This window comes from Gavialis gangeticus, unplaced genomic scaffold (genome assembly GCF_001723915.1).
Source record: "Gavialis gangeticus isolate Ggan-Ray unplaced genomic scaffold, GavGan_comp1, whole genome shotgun sequence".
In the NCBI taxonomy this organism is placed as follows: Eukaryota; Metazoa; Chordata; order Crocodylia; family Gavialidae; genus Gavialis; species Gavialis gangeticus.
In genome coordinates this window covers 126,383,211-126,404,101 of record NW_017729025.1, presented here as the reverse complement: position 1 = coordinate 126,404,101, position 20,891 = coordinate 126,383,211, and the positions used below count along the sequence as shown (strand labels likewise).

The window sequence follows — 20,891 nt, the reverse complement described above, 5'->3', positions numbered from 1 at the left end:
CTTCCACATGGCTGGTCTTCTGTGCAAAAGCTGCAAGGATTTGTTTTGCCTTGTTCAAACCATGACATAGCCCAGGTGATGTATAGTGTACCTCATGGTCTCCTGAACATGATACATGGCCAGCAAGAGTAATAAAGGTTCTGCTGGCTTTTCTTAAGTAAGATAAACTGAAATAAAAAATATTCACATTATGTTAAAGATATGATTTAAATTTACCAAAGCAAGGAAGTTCAGAGTTCAGGTTAAATTTCCTTAATCCAGCTTGTTATACTTGGGTATAACAGCACAATAGGATTCAGTCTTTGGATCCAGTAAGTTCTGCTCTGTGCATTGCTCAAGAGGACAGGAGGTCATAATACTGGCTATAAACCACCTTTATGCTCTACTGATCTTTGGCCAGTTTCAGTCCTGGCATGACTTAGGACAGCTTCTGCTACCCACAAACAGATTCACTAACAAAAGGAGATCTCATAAGGGGCAGGGGACAGACAGGAAAACAGTGCAGATGTGCAGGAGGAACACAAGAAACTGGAGAATAAGTGGGGAGTGGAAGAAAGTAAAGGGAAGAAGAAATATTATGGAGAGCCAACATACCTAGAGGGAAAAAGGCAAAATAAGAGGAAAAGATGATTGGAAATTAAAGGGGAAGAATAGAAAAGGAGTTTCCAGATCAGTTCTGGGATCCTAAGTATGAATTCTTAATACCTCTAACTTCTGCATTCTTTTCTTTAAAACATTTTTGCTCAAGGTTATAACCTAGCAGTCTTATTTCTTGAAGTGCTGAAATTCCATGTTAAATTAATTCTTTGTTCTCTAGACTTAATTCTTCTGTAAATAACATATTTTTGCATGAGGTTCACACAACACAGCTCTTGGCTATTGCTGTTTATCCCTTTATGATATCTGTCATAAGAACATCTCCTATTTGCAGCCATTAACTGAGAATGAAGATCTTGAGATCTTGCTGAAATATCACTGAATTCAAGATTCCCATTGATATCAATGACATTCCATAGCAGATACTGATAGAATGAAAAGTATTGTATTACTGACTTCATATGTGAGTTTCACAATTAATAAAGGATGCAGAATATGCACCAAAATATTTCATAGGCAGCAGGAGCTGACATTTTTACATTTGGGCACTGAACCTGGATTTTAATGCTGCTAAATATACAAAGACACTTTATGAAACAGCACATTATTTTTAAGTTGAAGTCCACTTAAACCTATTTTATAAGGCATGAAAGCTACCATTTACCGGGTCAGAGCATAGATCCATCTAGCCCAGTATCCTCTCACACAATGGCAGAGGATGGATGCTGAGAAGGAGGGTAAACACGGCAGGTTCAGAATTTTCTCACCCACTGCTTCTCCCCTACTGCAGCTTCTAGTACTGCAGCATTATAATTATGTATCATTACAAAAATGTATGCCCCTTATACATTAATTTATGTTTATATTAGAATTTCTGCAATTTTTTTTTGCATCTTTTAGATATTTCAATAAATTGTAATTTTAATCCTAAAATAAATCTGCCATTATAATCATTGAATTAAAAATGGGGATATTGCTTCATTGGGTTGGCTATAGATGAAGCTAAATCTTTAATGCACATGAAAATATGAAAGGAAAATGTAATATTTGGGCCTTCTTCAAAAAAGATCTGTAAAGAAGAGTGGTTACTACAACTTTAGATATGTAGCTTTATTGTTTTCTTACAGATTTCAAAATACACTTTACAGAAGAAATTGAATGAAATGGTAAGTAACTGCAAAAACTATATCACTGTAGAGGAAAGACTCCAATAATTTTTACCATGACAATATAATGTAAGCGTGGGAGGGTTATAATGAAAATAATCACAAAATTTAAGAAACAATTATTGGTTAGAATTAACTAAAAAAGAGCATGCATCCTCAATAAATTTCTTAAATACTTGTTTTCTCTTCTCTTTAATATACCCTGACACTTGCAGAATTGTTTATCAAAATGACTTGGCCATCCTAAGAAGGATAATCTTCCACTATGTTATATATTTTAAAATAAACATTTTAGCAAAATGGATAAGGCATCTGGGATTTTTTCCAGTTACTTATTAATTAATTCTTCAGTAGATTCTACATTTCATGCAAGCAGACAAAATAAGGAGAGAGGCAACTTACACCCTCTGACATTGAATATAAATTCATGTAGAGTGACAGCTTAGTCACTTTGAATCCTGTTATATGTTTTAGAAAGTGAAAGAAAGCAGCAGAAACATTGCCAGGCTTGATTGAATAAAAGCTGTGAAAATTCTGCTGCTGCTCAACTGGAAAGAATAAAGATAATATTGTCAGACCATTATAAACTGTGATTTTAATTAAGAAGCTCAAAAAACTAGAGTCCGGTTTAGCTTTAAGTACCATGACATTTGTACTGAAAGTCATCTTCAACGCTACAGTGGTTTTACACAAAATATGGTGAAATTGAATAATGTGTCCTTTGACCTGGGAGATAAGGCTACAAGTTAAAGATCAAAGGCAACATAAAATGTGTTTTGTGTGATTTCACTTTTAACTTGCATTTGTTTTTACTGATAATCTCGAAAATATTTAAAAAATACAAAATATTGAATTTGCTTATATGACTTCAACTATTGCCTTTTACTGAGATACCATGTTCAATTATTTCATATAGAAAAGAATATTTAAATTACAACATTTTTTGCCTACAAACTAGTGAAGTATATATGCCAGTTAATTATATATATGTGTGTATACAAAATTCTTTATATCTCTCTCTATATCTATATCTATATATATCTTTAAATATTAAGTAATCATTTTTGGATGCAGTCTAAGTGTTGATACACTATGGGTAGAAACAGATGTTACCTGACATCTCATTTGTGCTGCCATAAAAAAAATTTTGACGGCACAAATGACAAGCCAATAGACATCTCTACTCTTTGCCACACCACATCAGTGGCATGACAAAAGGTAGCATTAAATAGTGCCGCTTTATTGTGGCTGACATCTATTTGTTCTGGGATGGTAGAGTGTGGGCAGCTCTCAAGCTCTGGGAGCTTGAGAGGCTTGTGCACTGTAGAAATTCTCATGCAAGATCAGGCCCCTCAAGCCTGTGGAGCATCTGCTTAGCTTTCCCTTCTTACAGAGATGCACCCAGGGGATTCTCAGGATGCTCTCTATAAGTGGGGAACATTGGGGTTCCTTGCTTACAAAGACCTGCTCTGGGATCTCCAGAGGAAGTCTCTATAAGTGAAGAAAGGCTGCATTGGTCCCAGCATGGAAGCACAGGATTTGATAATTCCCTGGGTCCCATGCCGATTCATGCTTCATGTAGAGGCATGGGTCAGTTTGGGTCCCAGTGTTGAGGCACAGGGTGCTGGAAATCCTCTAGGTCCCAAGTCACCCTGCTCATCCTTGTCAGGACCCATGCCAACCCATGTTTCATATGGAGCAACAGGTCAACACAGGCCCCAGTGTGAAGGCACAAGGTGCCAGGAATTCCCTTGGTCCTGTGTCACCCCACATTGGGACCTTCATCTGTTGTCCATGACAGTGTAGGACAATTGATACTGTGTGTTTCACCCAATAAAGTGGATCAGTTGTCATGACACCTTCATCCACTTGTTTGGTGATGTCCATTTCTACCCTATGACAGCCTAGTAATTTTTTAGAAGTGTCATGGGGGAAAATTCAGAGAATTCCTCTGTTTTTCCTTTCTTTTTTGACTTACTTTGGATGTGTGCTTACTTTATGTAACTCACATACTCCTAGAACCATAATAGGTATATAGGATTTTAAGGAATATATATGAAAATGTATAGAAATTATTTTCCCTGGCTGGCTTTGTCACAGTGGGTTAATTCCTTTAGACTTAGGTTCAACTCTTCCAAGTTTACTCCTAGAATTATTCAACTGCAATCAACAGAACTTTTTAGAGAATAAAGGGGAGTAGAGTTGGGATCACTGGGTACATCTACACATGCATTAATGCACTTTAGTTAATGAGCATTAAATCTAGTACCTCTGGGCACTTTTACATGGGCTTCAGGGGTGGGGGGTGGGGGAAAGATGCTTTAATTAGAGTGGCTCTGAGAGCCACTCTAATTTAAGCACCTCAGCATCTCATGTATCAGCATCCCCATGCTTCAAAACGGTGGCGGGGGTGCTTGAACTAAAGCTCGTTTGATGAGCTTTAGCTCAAGCATCCCTGACAGCATTTTTGAAGCATGGGGACACTGATACACAAGATGCAGAGGCTGGCTAGAACACGGTAATTACTAGGGCTGTGCAAGGCTTGGACAGAACTTCTGATCCAGAGAAGCTTTGGATGCTTCGGGGTCCAAAGCAGCATGTCCAATTCAAAGTGCTGGCCTCATTAGGCTTCCCAAAGTGGTTTGGAGCTTCCAAAGCTCTTCGGAGCCGCCTTGGAGCCACCTTGGAGATCTGGCCATAGGGTATAATGGGGAAACAGTAAAATATCTACAACTTTGTTATCTTTTGTCCAATTTGGATGAAATTTTCAGGGATGGTAGACTCTGCAGAGAGCATGAATTCTGCCAAGTTTCAAGAAGATCAGTGCAGGAGTTTGGGGGGGAACTGCACCCCAAATTCTTGAAAGCAAAACTCCTGTCACATCTGTGTGTTACAACACAGAGGGGTCAAGGTTGCAGGGATGGTAGCCCTTGCTGAGACCACAAAGCCTGCCAAGTTTCAAGAAGATCAGTGCAGGGGTTTGGGGGGAACTGCCTGTCAAGCTGCAATCAAGCAGAACTTGTGCCATGTGTTAAGGCGCAGCGGGGTGACAGCTGCAGCGATGGCTGTGGCCACGATGCCTCCCAGCTATTGAGAAGATCGGTGCAGGGGGGTTCTGGGGCCCTGCACTTCTAGCTGCTGACAGGCAAAACTCATGACATGGGTGCTTGTGGGACTGTGTCTGTCTTGGGGCGTGGGAGACAGTACTGCAGGCCTGGCTGCTAAGCTACTGTGTTACCAGTTACCAGTCAATCATAATTCACTCAGGGACCAGCTCAATACACAGTACCTAGCTAATGTAGCCAGTTAATTGCAATCAATTAGCACCTACAAAACCAGACTAAGGAGAGGAAAGAATCAATACAGACAATCAACTGCCCCAAGACAGACACAGTCAGTCCCACAAGCACCCATGTCACAAGTTTTGGCTGTCAGCAGCTAGGGGTGCAGAGCCCCAAAACCTGCCTGCACCAGTCTCCTCGACAGTTGGCAGGTGTTGTGGCCTCAGCAGGGGCTACCATCCCTGCAGCTGTCACTCCGCTGTGCCTTAACACACACACTGTCACCCATGTCACGAGTTTTGCTTGTCCGCAGCTTGAGGTGCAGTTCCCCCAAACCCTTGCACTGATCTTCTTGAAACCTGGCAGGTTTTGTGGCCTCAGTAAGAGATACCGCCCCTGCACTTTTGAACCCCCTGTGTTGTAACACGTAGATGTGACAGGAGTTTTTGCTTTCAAGATTTTGGGGTACAGTTCCCCCCAAACCCCTGCACTGATCTTGAAACTTGGTAGGCCTCCCAAACCCCATACCCACCCACACCCCACATATCCACACCCACCTGCTCCCTCACCCCACACCCCTATTGTGCAATCACCTCTATATGCACTACACAACCACATGTAAATCAGGACAAAACTATTTTTTGAAATCAAATTAATGAGTGTTGTAGATGTTCAATTTTTAGAATATAATCTGGTAATTTTCTGGTTCTGAGATGGCAAAACCCCTTGCTGAAAGTACTTTCAGGGGCAAGGAGAGCAACTTCTTGTGGCAAAGGTCAGGGGTTATGGGGTGAGACTTCTGGTCACAAAATGGCAACCAGGGGATATGGCACCTGTCAAGGGGCGGGGCTACTAACGTGGCCCTCAACAGCTTGCCAAAGCTCAGTAAGTGGCCCTCCACCCGAAATAATTGCCCACCTCTGCTATAAGAGGATCATCGTAAAGCAGGGGTGTCCAGCTCCTAAGCCCCCAGGGGTCACACCAGCAGGGGCCTCATGTTGCAGAAGCTGAACAAGGCATGCTGCATAGACTTTCCCCTCCTCCACTACACCAGATGCTCCTCCCACTGCTGCACTGAACAGACACATGTGATCATGATCCCCTCCCACTGCTGCAACAGCCTCCTCACTGCTGTCGCATATAGACCTAATAGTATGATCTCCCCTGCTACAATGTGGCCCCCCATCCCTGCCCCAAATAGCTGCAGTCTCTCCTCCACATGCAGTGCTGATCTCCCATCTCCTGGTTTAGCCCTGGACTCACCCTCAGCTCTCCATGCTTCTTCATAAATGGATTTTGATCAATCTCTATGGATAATTTCCTTATTATCTTGCCTATGAAGAAAGGAAGGGGCAGCCAGAGGAGGAAGGTGGAGCTTAGAGACTCCAGCTGCTGTTGCAGCTTCAGTCATGGGGGAGATGCAGCTGAGTGAGAGCCCAGGGGTTGCATGGGCCACTAGTTGAACAGCCCGGCCTTAAAGTAGAGGTCTGGTAATGTAGAGTAGACATGGCAGGGCTGCCACCTGTCTGTAAATGTACAGATGTTTTGTAATATCTCCTGTCCATAAATTCTGTAAGAATAATTGGGTCTCCTTAAAAATAAGAAAACCTGACATCATTTCAAGATTTGTTGCCTGAATGATGGTACATTCAGGCATTGATGCTGGATAGAGAGAGAAGAAGCAGCGCCACCTGGGTCATGTACACAAGTGCAGGCACCCTGTCAGGGAGGCACTCTAACTCATGGTGCTTTAAACAAAGTACCATGAGTTAGAGCACCATTGAACCCAACAGACATTCACCTGTTGGTTGGAGGGGATCATAACCTGCCTGCACTGGCCTTGGCCAGCTGGCAGGGCACTCCAGGAGGCTGCCAGACTGTTCCTTTCACCAGCCATGCCCCTGCAGCAACTGGCAACTGTCAGCAGTGGCTGGGGGGGAGTGATGGAACCCCCCTGCTGTGCGTGATTTTCCAGGTACCCCAGCTCTGTTTCACCCCAGCTACAGGTGCAGCAGCCTCTGCAGCTGTCAAGATGCTTGTGGAGCTTTGTGGGCTATACTGGTGCTTACACAGGAGAGCAACAGCTTAGCCCTGGCCCCAGGGCTGTCACAGAGAGAGGAGACAGAAAACTTCTGTCTCCTCCCTGCACAGTGGGGGAGGGAGGTGGGGTGGGGAAAGGGAGTGCCCTCTCCCCCCACCCCCCACAGCTAGCTCTGCTGGGGTCTTGGGGAGAGCCAGGCTAGGCCCATGAAGCGGGGAGGCTCCCTTCCCCCCCCCGGCTCCCTGTGTGAGAGTCTTGACAGCAGTAGAGGCACTTGCTTGTTACATTGTAGCTGTACAGAACTTTAGGGGGCCTCATCATACAAAAAAATTAACTTCTGTAAGTGCCCCTGGTGTCCAAGTGTGAGTACTGCTTGGCACCCTGCAGTGAACTGTCTGTCCAGGCTTTCTGGCTCACTGGAGCCTCTGTAGTTCCTTATGGCCAGGATGGATCCATGGGGCTGGGAGGGGAGGAGGGGCAGAGAATAGTGGCTCTGAGCCAGGGCAAGGAGGTCCAATGGAGGTAAGGAGTAGGGTTGGGAAGTGACATGGTGCAGGGTGCTCTCAGGGGTGTCAGAACGTGAACTGAGTAGGGGACCACTATGATAGGAGAAGCATGGTGTAAAAATCACTGCTGCAGGTACACACAGTTACCAACCCAAGCACCTTTTTTTTTACAATAAAAACATGTCAGTAAAAAAGTTAGGTTTTCTGTAAAAAGTTTGCAGGGCAAAATATGGCCTATGGGCTGGATCTGACTCACAGAGGGGCTTTGTCTGGCCTGCAGCAGGTCCCTCAGTCCCGCCTGGCCCAGGCACTGATTGCCTGTGGCATGTCCTGATGCTCCCTGGGCATGCAGTGATGATTGGGTGGCCCCGTGGCTGTCCAGGCAATCCAGGCAGCAGTGGCTCCTTCTGGCTGCCACCACTCCTGGCCCCAGGCCCATGGTACCAGTGGGGACTGGCGTACACAGCTCTGACCCAGTCTGCCCTGCACCTGCTCTGGACTCACCCACCCATGCTCAGCAGCAGCTAGGCAGAAACTGTTCCTTGGTACTGGGGAAAAGCAGCCTCTCCCCCTCGTTGCTGCCAAGCCCTTCCTGCTGCAGCCACCTGGAACCCACACAGGGCTGCACTGTCTGCACCACCAGCACTGCCACCTCCAAGCTGCCTAGCAGGGCAGTGGTGGAAATGCAGAGCAGCCAAAGGACAACACAGAGCAGGCTCCAGGCACCTACAGCAGGAAGGGCCCGGGAGTGGTGAGGAGGAAGGGCTCCTTTTTCCCCGTGCCAAGGAGCAGTTTCTGTCTGGCTGCCACTGCTGCTGAGCTGGGGTGGGTGATTTTGGGACAGGCATGGGGCAGTCCAGGGTGGGGCTGTGTGCATGGGTACCATAGGGCTGGGGCCAGTGGCAGTGGCAACTGGCAGGAGCTGCTGCCATCTAGGCTATCTAGAAAAGCAGTCCAGCCATTGAACCACCCCAGCCCTGCTGCATGCTCAGCGGGTGGGCAGTGCAGAGGAGGTACGGGGTGGGCTGGGTCGGGGCTGTGTATTCAGGTTCTGACTCCTCCGCTCCTGCCAGGGTGAGTCTGGAGTGGGGAGGCGCTGCAGGGTGTTCTGGCTCTGGGCTTTTGTGGGGTGGGGGCAGGTGCTGACTGGCTCAGGGGGTGTGCACAGGGGGAGACTCCCATGCACTGTACCCACAAACCCTCTCCCACAAATCCCACAACCACACCCTCCCTCACAAAAAAAATCACACACCCAACACACAACCCAAGATGGCAAACTCCCATTACCAAAAGAAGTACTTCCATGGGCAAGGGAAGGGACTTCTTGTGGCAAAGGTCTTGGGAGGGGGCAGGACTTCTGGTCCCAAGATGGCAACAAGGGGGTGGAACACCTCTCAAGGGGCGGGGCTACACTTGCAGCCCTTTACAACTCACTAAAACTTGTTAAGCAGCCCTCCAGCCAAAATAATTGCCTGCCCCTGAGATGAGGGAAAGATTAGAGAAAAGGGGTGACTACCAGTTCTTCCCTACACATCTTGATCCTCAGCTACCTTATTAGCCTCTTGGACAGTTGATCCTGGGTTACAGAAGCACAAATATAATTCTTGTTCATCCTCCTTGAGCTTTAATATTTTATCCCTAGCCATATATGAGGAACTGGGCCAAGAGTTTTAGGTTATTCCTCCACTCAAGTTTCCATGTGCTGTTTGAAATCTAAACAAACAACATGGTATTAATGTATGAGAAACAAAGCATAGTGCTAAATGAACATTAGTAATGTTCATTTATAATGCTAAATAATACTAATAAATAAATAATAAATAGTATTTTTAAACACATTTATAAATATTTATTTATTTTAAATTTTATAAATAAACATATCAACAAATAAATAATAGATAATGCTAAATAATACATTTATAATAGTAAATGAACCCTAATGTACAGCAGACAGTTTAAACTGAGGAACTGGGCCTGGGGAGGGAAGCAAAGAAACTGTAACATGCTGGAAGCTTTTGAGCTGTAGAAACTGGTGCTTTGCTTTATGTAATTTGTCTATGGAGTGTTTACTTTTATAGCAAATCATATTGTTGAACGTGGTTTTAAAGTAGGTGTACATTGTGTACATTGGGGTAAGAGGCAGTCAAACTGTAGAGACTGCAAACAGATGCATAAAGGGGCACCATCACAAAATCTGCCCTTTGGGCAGGGGGCTGGGCCCAATGAACTTACAAGGTCCCTTCCAGCCCTAATGTCTATGAAATCTATAAAACAGTCTGACTTTATTTTCCAAGCTGAGTGATACAAAAAAGTAGAGTGTAAATAGTGAAAAATAAATTCTCTCAAAATTGTTTTATTCTTAATAGTCTCAGATATTAATAGCAATAAGGAATCTTGATCAAAATGCAAATTTCATTTTCATAGTGCCTTTTAAAATCAATCCACGGCTGTATTTTCAGCTGAAAAAACAACATTTATAATGGATACTGCATCTAAAAATTAAGAAAATAATTCTTTTAAGGGGAAAAAATGGCAGGAACTACTTTATAAGCCATTGTTTTCTTTTTTGGAGGAATCTGTGCCTCCAAGCAAATGGATTTTGATATGGCTAATTTCCCCATTATCTTGCCTCACATCCCCTGTCATAGCAACTCCTCTGCTTACCTCAGACTCTAGCCTCACAATTCTCATCTTGTGTTTTACTGCAAAATCTCTGACTAATGATTCAGTTCCTTGCATATTCCTCAGAAGAGAGCAATTAACTTCCACCTTTTCTCAGGAAGCCTCCTGATCCTATGCTATCTTTCTGGCCTAGTTCCACTAAGAAATCACTCTGCCCCAGCAAACCACATGGCCACAGTCAATTTCACTCCCCATCCCAGCTTATCTTTATTACAGGTAAAGGGCACAGCAATCATTCCCTCTCATGGTGTATTAGACTTTAGGATGGAAAAGTGAGATTCCACAGATTCCTACTTTAGCGCCAGAATCACACCACTTCTGTTTTGCAAGCTTGCTTCAGATTTCCTTTATCTTGTGTTCAGAGGAGGAGCATTTTAAGACTGAGATTTTAAGGCCTCTTTGCCTAGAGCAGAATATTGCCCATCAAGGCAGTAGCAAGCCAGACTGCTTTATTTTATTGGGAATAAAGCAAGTTCTTCTTTGTCATATTTGGCAAATGGCAAACTGTCCAAATAGCTAATCCAAAGACAGCTTTTTTTTTATGGTAAAGCTTAGAGTCAGGCAATTATTTTGACTGGAGGGCCGCTTAATGAGTTTTGGTGAGCTGTTGAGGTTCTGCAAGGGTAGCCCCACCCCCTTGTTGCCATCTTGGGACCAGCAGTCCTGCCCCCTAACCCAAGAACTTTGCCACTGGAAGACCCTCCCCTTGCCCCTGGAAGTACTCCTTCTGGGAAGGGGCTTTGCCATCTTGGAACCAGAAAAAAACAAATTATATATTAAAAATCAAACATCCCTGATAAGATATTTTAATTTTATTAAAAACCAATGTTTGTCCTGATTTGTGTGTGTTTGTGTCATGTGTATATAGAGGTGATTGCATAATAGCTCAAAATGCAATCTTACTTTTGCATATTGTGGGGGGGTGTAAGGTTGGGGGGTATGGGTGGGTGGATATAGGGTTTGTAGGGGTGTGTGGGTAGGTTTGGGTGGGTGACTGGGTGGGTATTTGTGGGGGGCTGTGGGTGTGTGTAAGTATGTGTATGTGGGGTGTGGGGGAAAGTGTGGGAGTATGTGTGGATGTGGGTGGGTAGGTATGAGGGGTTTGTGGGGGGGTGTGTGTGGGGTGTGTGTCGGGCGCATGGTGGAATGTGGGTGCATGTGTGTGGTGGGGCATGTGCACATAGCAGTGAGTGGGCCTCCCTCCAGAGGTGCGAGGTTGTGTGTGTGCGAGGGAGGGTGTGGTTGGTTGTGGTGTTTGTGGGGTGTGTGATTGTGTGTGGGGGAGGGTGTGGTTGTAGGGTTTGTGGGGTGAGGGTTTGTGGGTATAGTGGGGTGTGCATAGGATCCCCCCATGCATACCCCCCGGAGCTGGTCAGCACCTGCTCCAACTTTGCAACAGCCTGGAGCCCGTGCACCCTGCAGTGCCTCTCTGCCACTGCCCCACCCCACACCTGCTCTGGACTCACCCTGGTGGGAGTGGAGCAGCCAAAACCTGCACACATAGCCCTGACCCAGCCTGCCCCATACCTGCTATGCACCACCCACCCGTGGCTCATCCTGCCACCTCCTGGGCAAGCAGTGGGCTGAGGCAGCTCCATGGCTGGATTGCCTTTCTAGGCAGCCCCGGTGGTGGCAGCAGCTGCAAGGAGCTGCCACCACTGGCTCCAGCCCTGTGGTACCAGCAGGGACCCATGTGCACATCCCCAATCCAGCCGACCCTATGGCTGCTCCAGACTCATCTGGCCAGGCTCAACCACAGCAGCAGAGGCAGCAGCCAGGCAGAAACTGTTCCTCAGTGTGGGGGAAAAGTGGCCCCTCCCTGTCACTGCTGCTGGGCCCTTCCTGCTGCAGCTGTGCAGAGCCCATGGGTTGGACAAAGCCCCTCTGTGGGTTGGATCCAGCCCGTGGGCTGTATTTTGTCCACCCCAGTATAGCTGTTATAGCCACAATAGGACAAGTTAAGTTTATGTCAATGTAAGTTGAACTTCTAGCCTGCTTTTTATAGGCTAAAAGTTCAACTTATGTTGACATAAACTTAGCTTGTCCCATTGTGCCTATTTCTAAATGCAAGAGATACTCATAAGAAAAAAGGTAAGTATAGACTGCTGAATGTTATACCACAAATAAATTTAGAGAAGTGGCCCAGTGGTCATGCTGCCACAATTTTAGGCAATAAGGAATAGAATCAAATGAATGAACCCTAAAAACTGAGAGGAAGTCCCTGGCATATTTACCTCATCTTGGTAACTATACCATTACTGAAGACAACACCATGGACTAGACTGGTTAAAAGTAGTGCTTGATAAACCATATCACCCAATATGGTATATTTGTGCCTGAAGCTTTACTTTGTTGTATACTAGTTTTAAGCAAATCGAGTGTTTACACATCTGAGCTGACATATTTCCTAGTCAAACCATTTCCCTGGATCAATTATATCGGCAAGGAGCATCTCAGAGGTCAGTTAGTTTAGGCTTAGCTGCTTTTGTCCACCCTGCCTGGAGCAGAAGGAACATTTGCATCTCACCTCCTAACTCTTATACATGATTGAATTATACTTGGTAGAAAAAGGTAAATATTAAGTGTCTCATTAAGTTTGTTTTCTTATTTTTTGTTGGTTAGATTCACAACCCTAGCCTTAGTTAAATTCAGTTGTTTGGAGGATTTTTCCATGCTAACTTAAGTAGAGGTTTAGGAAAGAGAGAATTATATGAAAATGCATATGCTGAATAGTTGACAGTGATTTTTGTAAGTGGTTGCTGTTTCATTACCTGTTCTTCAATTATGTATTTCCATTTGCTATAGTGTATTTAATTTCATACCTTATAAAATGTGAACAATTTGTATTGCATATGCTATTTTGATAGTCTTATATTGGACATTTCTTCTGATTACTGTTGGCTTTTATTATACTTCGATGCTTGGACATGCATTGCATTTGTTAGCTTACAAGAAGGGAGCCCCACAAAAGCCAAACGCATTGGGTGAAATCACTCCATGTAACTGTACCAAATTTAAAAAGGGATGAATTTGGCCACGCCTTTTTAAAATTTATTTTACTGTCTTCCTCTCTTGTGGGTTAAGAAATGCAATATATGTTCAAGTAAATTAATGAAGTTACACAGGGATTCATTTGAAATTAATTTGAAATAAGATAGAAACAAAAGTGGGAAAAAATCATAAAAAAGAATAAAGCCTAAAAAGCAAAACAGACAAATAAAGTGTTTAGGGTATCTCAAGAAAGGAATAAGAGCGATATTATAATTGTATTAAAGTAAATCAAGCATACCCATCACCGTTTCTACTGTTAGTTTCACATCTTCTTATCACAAAACAAGAAAATGGCTATAGATTCTGTACTGAATATTATTAATGAAGTAGAAAAGTGTCCATATAAGGATCACCTTACTATCAGCTTAGTATTCCATAGCTTAGAGAGAAACAATACACTTAAAACTGATAAAAGAAAATATATATTACATAATGAATAATTACTAATTGCCACAAGATATTACTCATCAGTAGAATTAAAGCAAAGTGTTAACTCAGGTTAGTAGAATTAAAAAAAAGACATTTATATGGATAATTTGAAAATTCACAATTAGATAATATAAGATAAACATTCATATGGGATACAATACATCATGTTTTAGTAAAGGAATCACTAACTGGGAGCTGTTAGGAAGAAATTTGTCTAGTGTGTGGCTGTTCCCTAACTATCTGTTATAAGGTTTCCTGCATTTTTCTGTGAAGCACCTGGTACTGACTTGCATTTGTTTCAATATCTTGATCTGTGGGGCTAACTTTTTTTTTTTGAGTAGTGGTTCACAATTTAGCTCAGGCGTGGGCAATTATTTCAGCTGGAGGGCTGCTTAATGCATTTTGGTGAGCTGTTGAGGGCCACAAGAATAGCCCTGCTCCTTGACAGGTGCTCCACCTCCTGGTCACCACCTTGGGGCCAGAAATCCTGCCCCTAACCCCTGACCTTTGCTACCAGAAGTCCCTCCCCTTGCCCCACAGAAATAATCCTTTTGGGAGGAGGGGTTGCCATCTTGGAACCAGAAAAAAAACAAATCATATACTAAAAGTCAAACACATGCTATAACTTATTTTAATTTTATTACAAAAATATTTTTGTCATGATTTGTGTTTGTGTAGTATATATAGAGATGATTGCATTAATAACTCAAAAAAACTTACTCTGGTATACTCTGGTGTGTGGGGTTTGTGTATATATGTGGGGGTTGTGGGAGCAGGGTGTGGATGTGTGGGGTTTGTGGGGTGTGAGAGAGGGGGGAGGGTGTTGGAACCCCCCCACTCTCCCCACCATGGTGCACAGCCCCTGCTGGCATCAACAGCAGCAACAGACAGCCGGTGCTTGGGCACTCGTGCCCAGCTCAAGTGCTGTTGCCAGAGGCACGTGGCTTTGGCCAGCGCTGCACATGGGGGCAAGGAGTGCAGCCAGGCTGGCCTGCCTCTATCATGTGGGGCTCTGCACAGTGCACATGCAGCTCCCATACTTGCACAACACCAGGGGAATCCCCTCGTGATGGAGCCAGCTGCCTTCACCGCTTCCTGCCACACAGGTACTGGGACTCTGCAGGGAAGCAGAGCCTGGGGCTCCCCTCCACTTCTGGTGGAGTCCTAGGACCTGCACAGCAGGGAGTAGTGAAGGCAGCAAGCTTCATTGTGTGGGGCTTCCCCCAGTGGCGCACAAGTGCAAGAGATGCACATGTGCTGCACAGAACCCTGTGCGGTAGAGGTGGGCCATCCTGGCTGCACTTCTTTCCACCACATGCAGCACTGGCCAGAGCTGCACACTGCCATGAGCACCCTGAGGGCCTTCTGCTGACTGGGCCAGGCCCTTCCACACATAATTGTGGAAACAAGGTACAATACAGTAAGTTTGGGGTGGGGTGTATATGTGGGTGCCTTGCTCCCACCCTCGTGGGCAGAAGGGCTGGGTGGGGTACCATTAGTCGATGGGCACCTGTGGGCCAGATGAAATTGCTTGGCAGGACAGATCCAGTCCATGGGCCATATTTTTCCCACCCTTGTTTCAGCTGCTTCCTTTAGAAGACACAACTTACTAAAGTCCCTGACTACTGTTTAAAAGTAATTGATGATCATTTGTGCGAGAGGGGGTTTGGTCCTAGCTCAGTTTCCCCCTGGACTCATCTGCCATGGCTTAGATTGAAAGGAAAAAGAGAGAGATTTAGTGGTATTTTAGGAGCAAGGAATCACCATACGCCACCCAGGTGGTAAAATCTCACAGTGCAGCCTTTATTTTGCAGCAGGAGGTTACAGGGTTGCAATAGCCTTGCTAATTACTTCATTAGCGAGAGAAGCCTGTATGGCCGATAAGGGAACTCAGCACTGGATGCCTCATAGATACTTTGAACTAAACATAGTCCTTGCTGCTAATTGCCTCATTAGCCAAGCGCGTTCTCAGTGTCTTTTGTGAGCCTTGTTCCGGGAGCTGTCCCCATTGCTCTGTCATAGTTTGTATAGGCATTTTAGCTCATCATTGCTGTCCCAGTGGGGCTGGTGGCTTGGTCCAGCTCCTACTGCCGGTGCATAGCCCTGGGAGCACTCTCTCTCAGAGCTCCCCTTGGTGCCACTTCCCAAAGCCCTGGTTCTTCCCTGCACTCACCGAAGCAGCTGCGGCTCTTGGGGAAGTATCTTGCCTTGCGGCTGACCTGCCATGCCGTCTTGAGTCCCACGGTCCTGGCAGCCTTCTGGACTGCAGGTCAGGCTTCTCTTTCTCCCTCTTCTGGGGTCCAGTAGTCCCTCGTCTGTCTTCCACTGCCTGAAGGTGAAGTGTGTTTGCCCAGCCGCTGGGTTTATACTGGCTGTGGTGGGCTAATCACCCTGACCTTCCCCTAGTGTGTAACTCCCTTCACTTGATGGGGTGCATTCTAAGGTCATCCATGCCCGTAACTATCTCAGTAACAGGGCTCCCAGCTGAGCCCCTGTTACACTTTGTTTTCAGGAAATAATATATTCAAATTTAGTTTACTCAGATGACTCAAAGGTATTATTTTCCTTTGGCAGACAAGGTTCTTTGGATAAATCTGATATCTTTTATTGGATCAACTAAATAGTTGGAAATTTTTTTCTTAGCAAGCTTTTGGGTTTAGGCTCAGGAAGCATCTGCACTTGGTGTGTGGTCTTCCTGGATGGAATGAACAGTAAAGAAGCCAGAGGCTGGTATGCATGCAAGAAATTTTCCTTTAAGTTTCTTTGTACTATGCCAGGTTTTTAAAGAGTCCTCTTTGTTGTGTTAATTACTATTTATGTTACTGTCCTACCAAAGAGTCCAAATTCTGAACCAGGATACCACTATGCTTTGCACTATAGAGACACAAAACAGACTGACAGTCCCTGCCCTAAAATGCATACAGTGTAAGCATAAACAGTAGACAATAGATAAATACAGACATATTGAGGAACACAAGAAAACAATGAGTCAGTATTCCCCACTGCATTTGGAGCAGACTGGCAGCCAAACTGTTGTCTAGAATCACAGAAAAGGAGAGTTTTAAAGAGAAGGAAAGAGTTTTAAAGAAATGGGAGCTCCTCCCAATCATGAAGGGCAGCAGGGGAGAAAGCATGGGCAACTGGTGCCACCTTAGTCAGGGGGCGCATGTGTTCCCCCCACAGCAATCAGTCAGTGACCAGGGGGAGCGGGGTCCCTCTGCAGCCAATTGCGAGATGGCTGATCACTGAAGCCAATTGCTGCAGCTGCTTCCAGGAGTGGCTATGGCTGCTTCTGGGAGCACAATAGCGCTCCACTCCCTGGCTGGCTCTTGCAGGGCGAGCACCGGCACTCCTGCCTGCCCCCTGCCCATTGCCTAAATGGTGAGCACAGCTGGTCAGGGGTGCACTGGCACTCTCAGGGGGTGCATGTGCACCCCTGTACACCCCCCCTACACATTGACACTGGAAGAAAGTATGAATTTTGAAAATTTAACCATCAGGACTCATAGTAGAGATTTTATTAGATCAACAAGATTTTTGCAAAAAAACCCCCAAAACTTTGGCATTGGATTAACAATTGTAAAAGTTCTCTTGGGTAGAAATGAAAGTTCATATTTCATAGGATTTCACAGAGGAGTCAATAGATGGAAAACTCCCCTGGGTAGTCAGTTCATAGCTGGTATGGAGTCTCTCACCTCCTGTGAGGATCTATGATGATGCAAATTACCTTGAAACAAAGGCAGGAACAGAATCTCAGTTCTCAGGTGGTCACAGTTGCTTCCTGCCTGGGAAAATATGAAGATTTCATTTTTTTAAAAATTGGCTAAAATTCGATATCTTACATGTCAGATTTAAATGTAATGATTTAAAATTTCAATTTCAGATTTAAATTTAACATGGAAATTTAACAAGCGAAGGATAGCAAGACAAACTGACTGAGATGAGAATTGACCTTCTGACTAGGAATTAGAAATGATAGGGTGGGGATAAGCTGTGCAGGGCTTTGAAATTTTGATGCTTTGATTTATCTATTTATGATAATACTTGAAAATTTAGGGAACACATCTATAGCTGCTAGAATTAGTGTTAAACTCTTGTTTTATTCCTGTTTCCAACAGGATCAAAAGCTACAGTTACACTTAATGGCAAAAGAAGAGCATCATAGGAAACTGAATGAAGTTGAGAAATGCTATGCTACTATCACATGTCAATTTGGAATGATAAAAGGGGCTCATGAGAAATTAGAACAGAATGGTAAATATGCCTTGAATATAGCCTGTCAGTAGTAAGTTCAATAATATTTTTACAATCCTGAGAGTTGAAGGCATTCAGCATCTTGGAGTATTATGCACTTACAGCAGGAGCTGGCAACCTGTGGACTGGCAGCTGGATCCAAATCTTCCATGAAGGTTTGACTAGCCCACAGCAAATTCTCTATAGCCAGTGGGACAGCTGGGGACTTGTAGGGAATTATGTCCCAGTAGCCCAAGTCCCTTACCAGTCTCACTTACCCTCTTGGGAGATGCCACTGTTGCAGGGTGGGAAGGTATCAGCATGACCAGCAACAAGGGGATCAATGCAGCCCAACTCCTACAGCCACATCTTTCTTACCCTGAATTTACCATTACTGCTGGTGATAGGAATTGGCAGCATCAGCAGCAGGGATGATTGACAGCAGCTACAGTAGAGGGACACTAAAAGGTCCCTACACAGACAGCTGCTGCATTAACCTTTGGGCTCCTGGCATTGCCAAGATCTCCCTCCACAGCAGAGGTGTCTTTCATGGGGAGGAGAGGTGGGGGCACGAGACTGACAAAGGAATCACAGTTGTGCCTTTGTTGGCAATGTACTGGGGTTGGGAACAGGCAGGAGGATTGTCCAGCAAGAGTGGGGGATTAGCAGCCCACAATGGTGGCTGGGTTGCAAGTGGTGGCCCACTATTGTTAAAAGATGGCCAACCCCTGACTTAGAGTACTTTTTCACTGTTGTTAGAGAAAAGAGTATAAGCTGCCATCTGCTTGCCATCAACCAAGAGCCACAGTTCTGATACAAGTTGTTTTAAATGACATATCTTCTCCATTATATAGAAATAGAAAGAAGATAATATGGCAGGTAAAAAAACAACTCATTAGGTACTGAATAAATAGCCAGACAATCTCTGTAAATTGTGCTGGAAGTGCCCCTGCAGTAGCTCCTTTAATAGTTTTCATTTTGCCACTTGCATCTCCCTGCCCCTGATTGGTGGAGGGACCCCGCTGGCTGGGCTGTTTGCCACTGATCACTGGGGAAGTAAAAACTGTGGCATATTTAAAACTGCAGTTTTCACTTCCCTGGTGATCAGTGGCAAATGGCCCAGCCAGCTGGACCCCTCCGCCAATCAGGTGCAGGGGGTGGCAGATTTTTTTATGTATACATAGACTGATTATTTAATATTTTTATAGAAACATTATTTTGAAAAGAAGGGGGAAAACAAGATTCCAGAGTAAAAAATTATGGTCTACCAGTGAAGATTAGTAAGTTTTTTAAAATCTTAAGCTAACTAGAATTTTAGATTAGATAGTATACCTTATTTACTCAAATCTAAGATGACCCTGAATTTAAGATGACCTCTCAATAATTAGATTCCATATCTGGAAAACTTATACATTTTTTATAATTTCCAGATATAGAATCTAATTATTGGAGGCTTGTCTTAAATTCACCCCCTCTTGCACGCCATTGCTACATCAGGGAAAGTCGTGGCTAGCCCAGGTCTGGGCAAAATGCAGCCCATGGGCCAGATGCGGCCCACCAGGCCATTCTATCTGGCCCGTGGGGCCCCTAAAAAATTTAGAAAATGAATATTTATCTTCCCCTGGCTGCCTGTCACGCAGCCCTTCATGGCTTGCCAAAACTAAGTAAGCAGCCCTCCACTCGAAATAATTGCCCACCCCTGGGCTAGTCACCTGATAACTGGATCAGGTGGCGGGGGGGTCAGGCAGCCCTCTTGCCCTCTGCCCCATTTCCTCCCCCTCAAGCCTTTGTGCTCCTCACCCCAGCTCACCATAATTTCTGCTCCTTCCCCTCTACCCACTCCTCAAAATCTCTGCCCTTTCCCCCTTGCTCCCCACAGTCTCTTCCTATTCCTTCCCCCATTTACCATCAGATGCTGCTCAGGCTCTATTCCCTCTACAGAACACAGCATGTAGAGGTATAGCTCTGGCTGGACCATGCAGCAGCAACAGCACTGCTGATTGGCCGGGTAGGGGGAAGAGGTCCCCTTTGCTCTGTGTCCAGCCTGAGCTGAGCTGTGCCTGATAGTAAGGTGGATGGAAGGGGGGGCAAAAGCCATAGAGGGCGAGTGGAGGGGGGACAGGAGGCTATTGTGGGTCTGACTCTGGCCCCAACCTGGGCTCAGGGCCAGAGTTAGAGCCACAGCTGCTGCCTACTCGCCTTGCCCCCCACTTTGTATATTAATCTGAGAGTCTTTTCCATCTATGCTGGTTGGGATAAAAATCCTCATTGTAGATTTGAGTAAATATGGTAAGTTCTATGCTCTGTTAACATTCTGGGCATTTTACAGGTTGGAGTTATTCCTCTAAGTTAAGTTTAGACAAAGAACTGTGCCTAATGTTTAAAACAAATGAAGGGAAAACATTGCTATTCTTTTTTTTTATATGAGTTTTTGTTTGTTTGCTTTGTTTTTTCTGTTTTATCATGGAAAGCCCTATTTGCTTGTCTGATGTAGAAAGCACTTTCTGTGGTTTCATGGAAAACTAATATCTTTCAGTATTTACAAAATATGTAATACATATAAACATATTTGATCAGTAAATGTATTTATCAGTATTTGCAGGGTGAACACCTGGAAAAGATTAATATAACAGTTACTAACTGCTTCTGTTCAACAAGAAAATTATCTATTCACCGTATTAACTGCAGGGTATCTTTCACTGTAGAGAAAATTCAGTTTTATTGCAGTCTATAACAGCTATAATAAGCATGTAGATGTAGATTCTTAACAAGCATCTAATCCATAGAAAAGTAATGTAGAAAGGATAGGAGGTCATTTATTTCACAAACAGCCTTCAATATCTAACTCTGTGCTTCTCAGCTTTTTTTAAAGACTTGAGTCGCCCTTCCAAAACTTTTGTTAACT

General features: G+C 44.5%; 1 protein-coding gene across 1 annotated transcript in view; it reads left to right on the top strand.

Annotated features, from left to right (window-relative positions):
• Window positions 1–20,891, top strand: part of CCDC73 (coiled-coil domain containing 73) — a 102,299-nt gene that overhangs the window by 11,991 nt on the left and 69,417 nt on the right. The window contains exons 4-5 of the mRNA XM_019519962.1: window positions 1,725–1,763; window positions 17,872–18,007. Of these exons, the coding sequence (XP_019375507.1) occupies window positions 1,725–1,763; window positions 17,872–18,007 (175 nt within the window). The remainder of the gene's footprint in view (window positions 1–1,724; window positions 1,764–17,871; window positions 18,008–20,891) is intronic.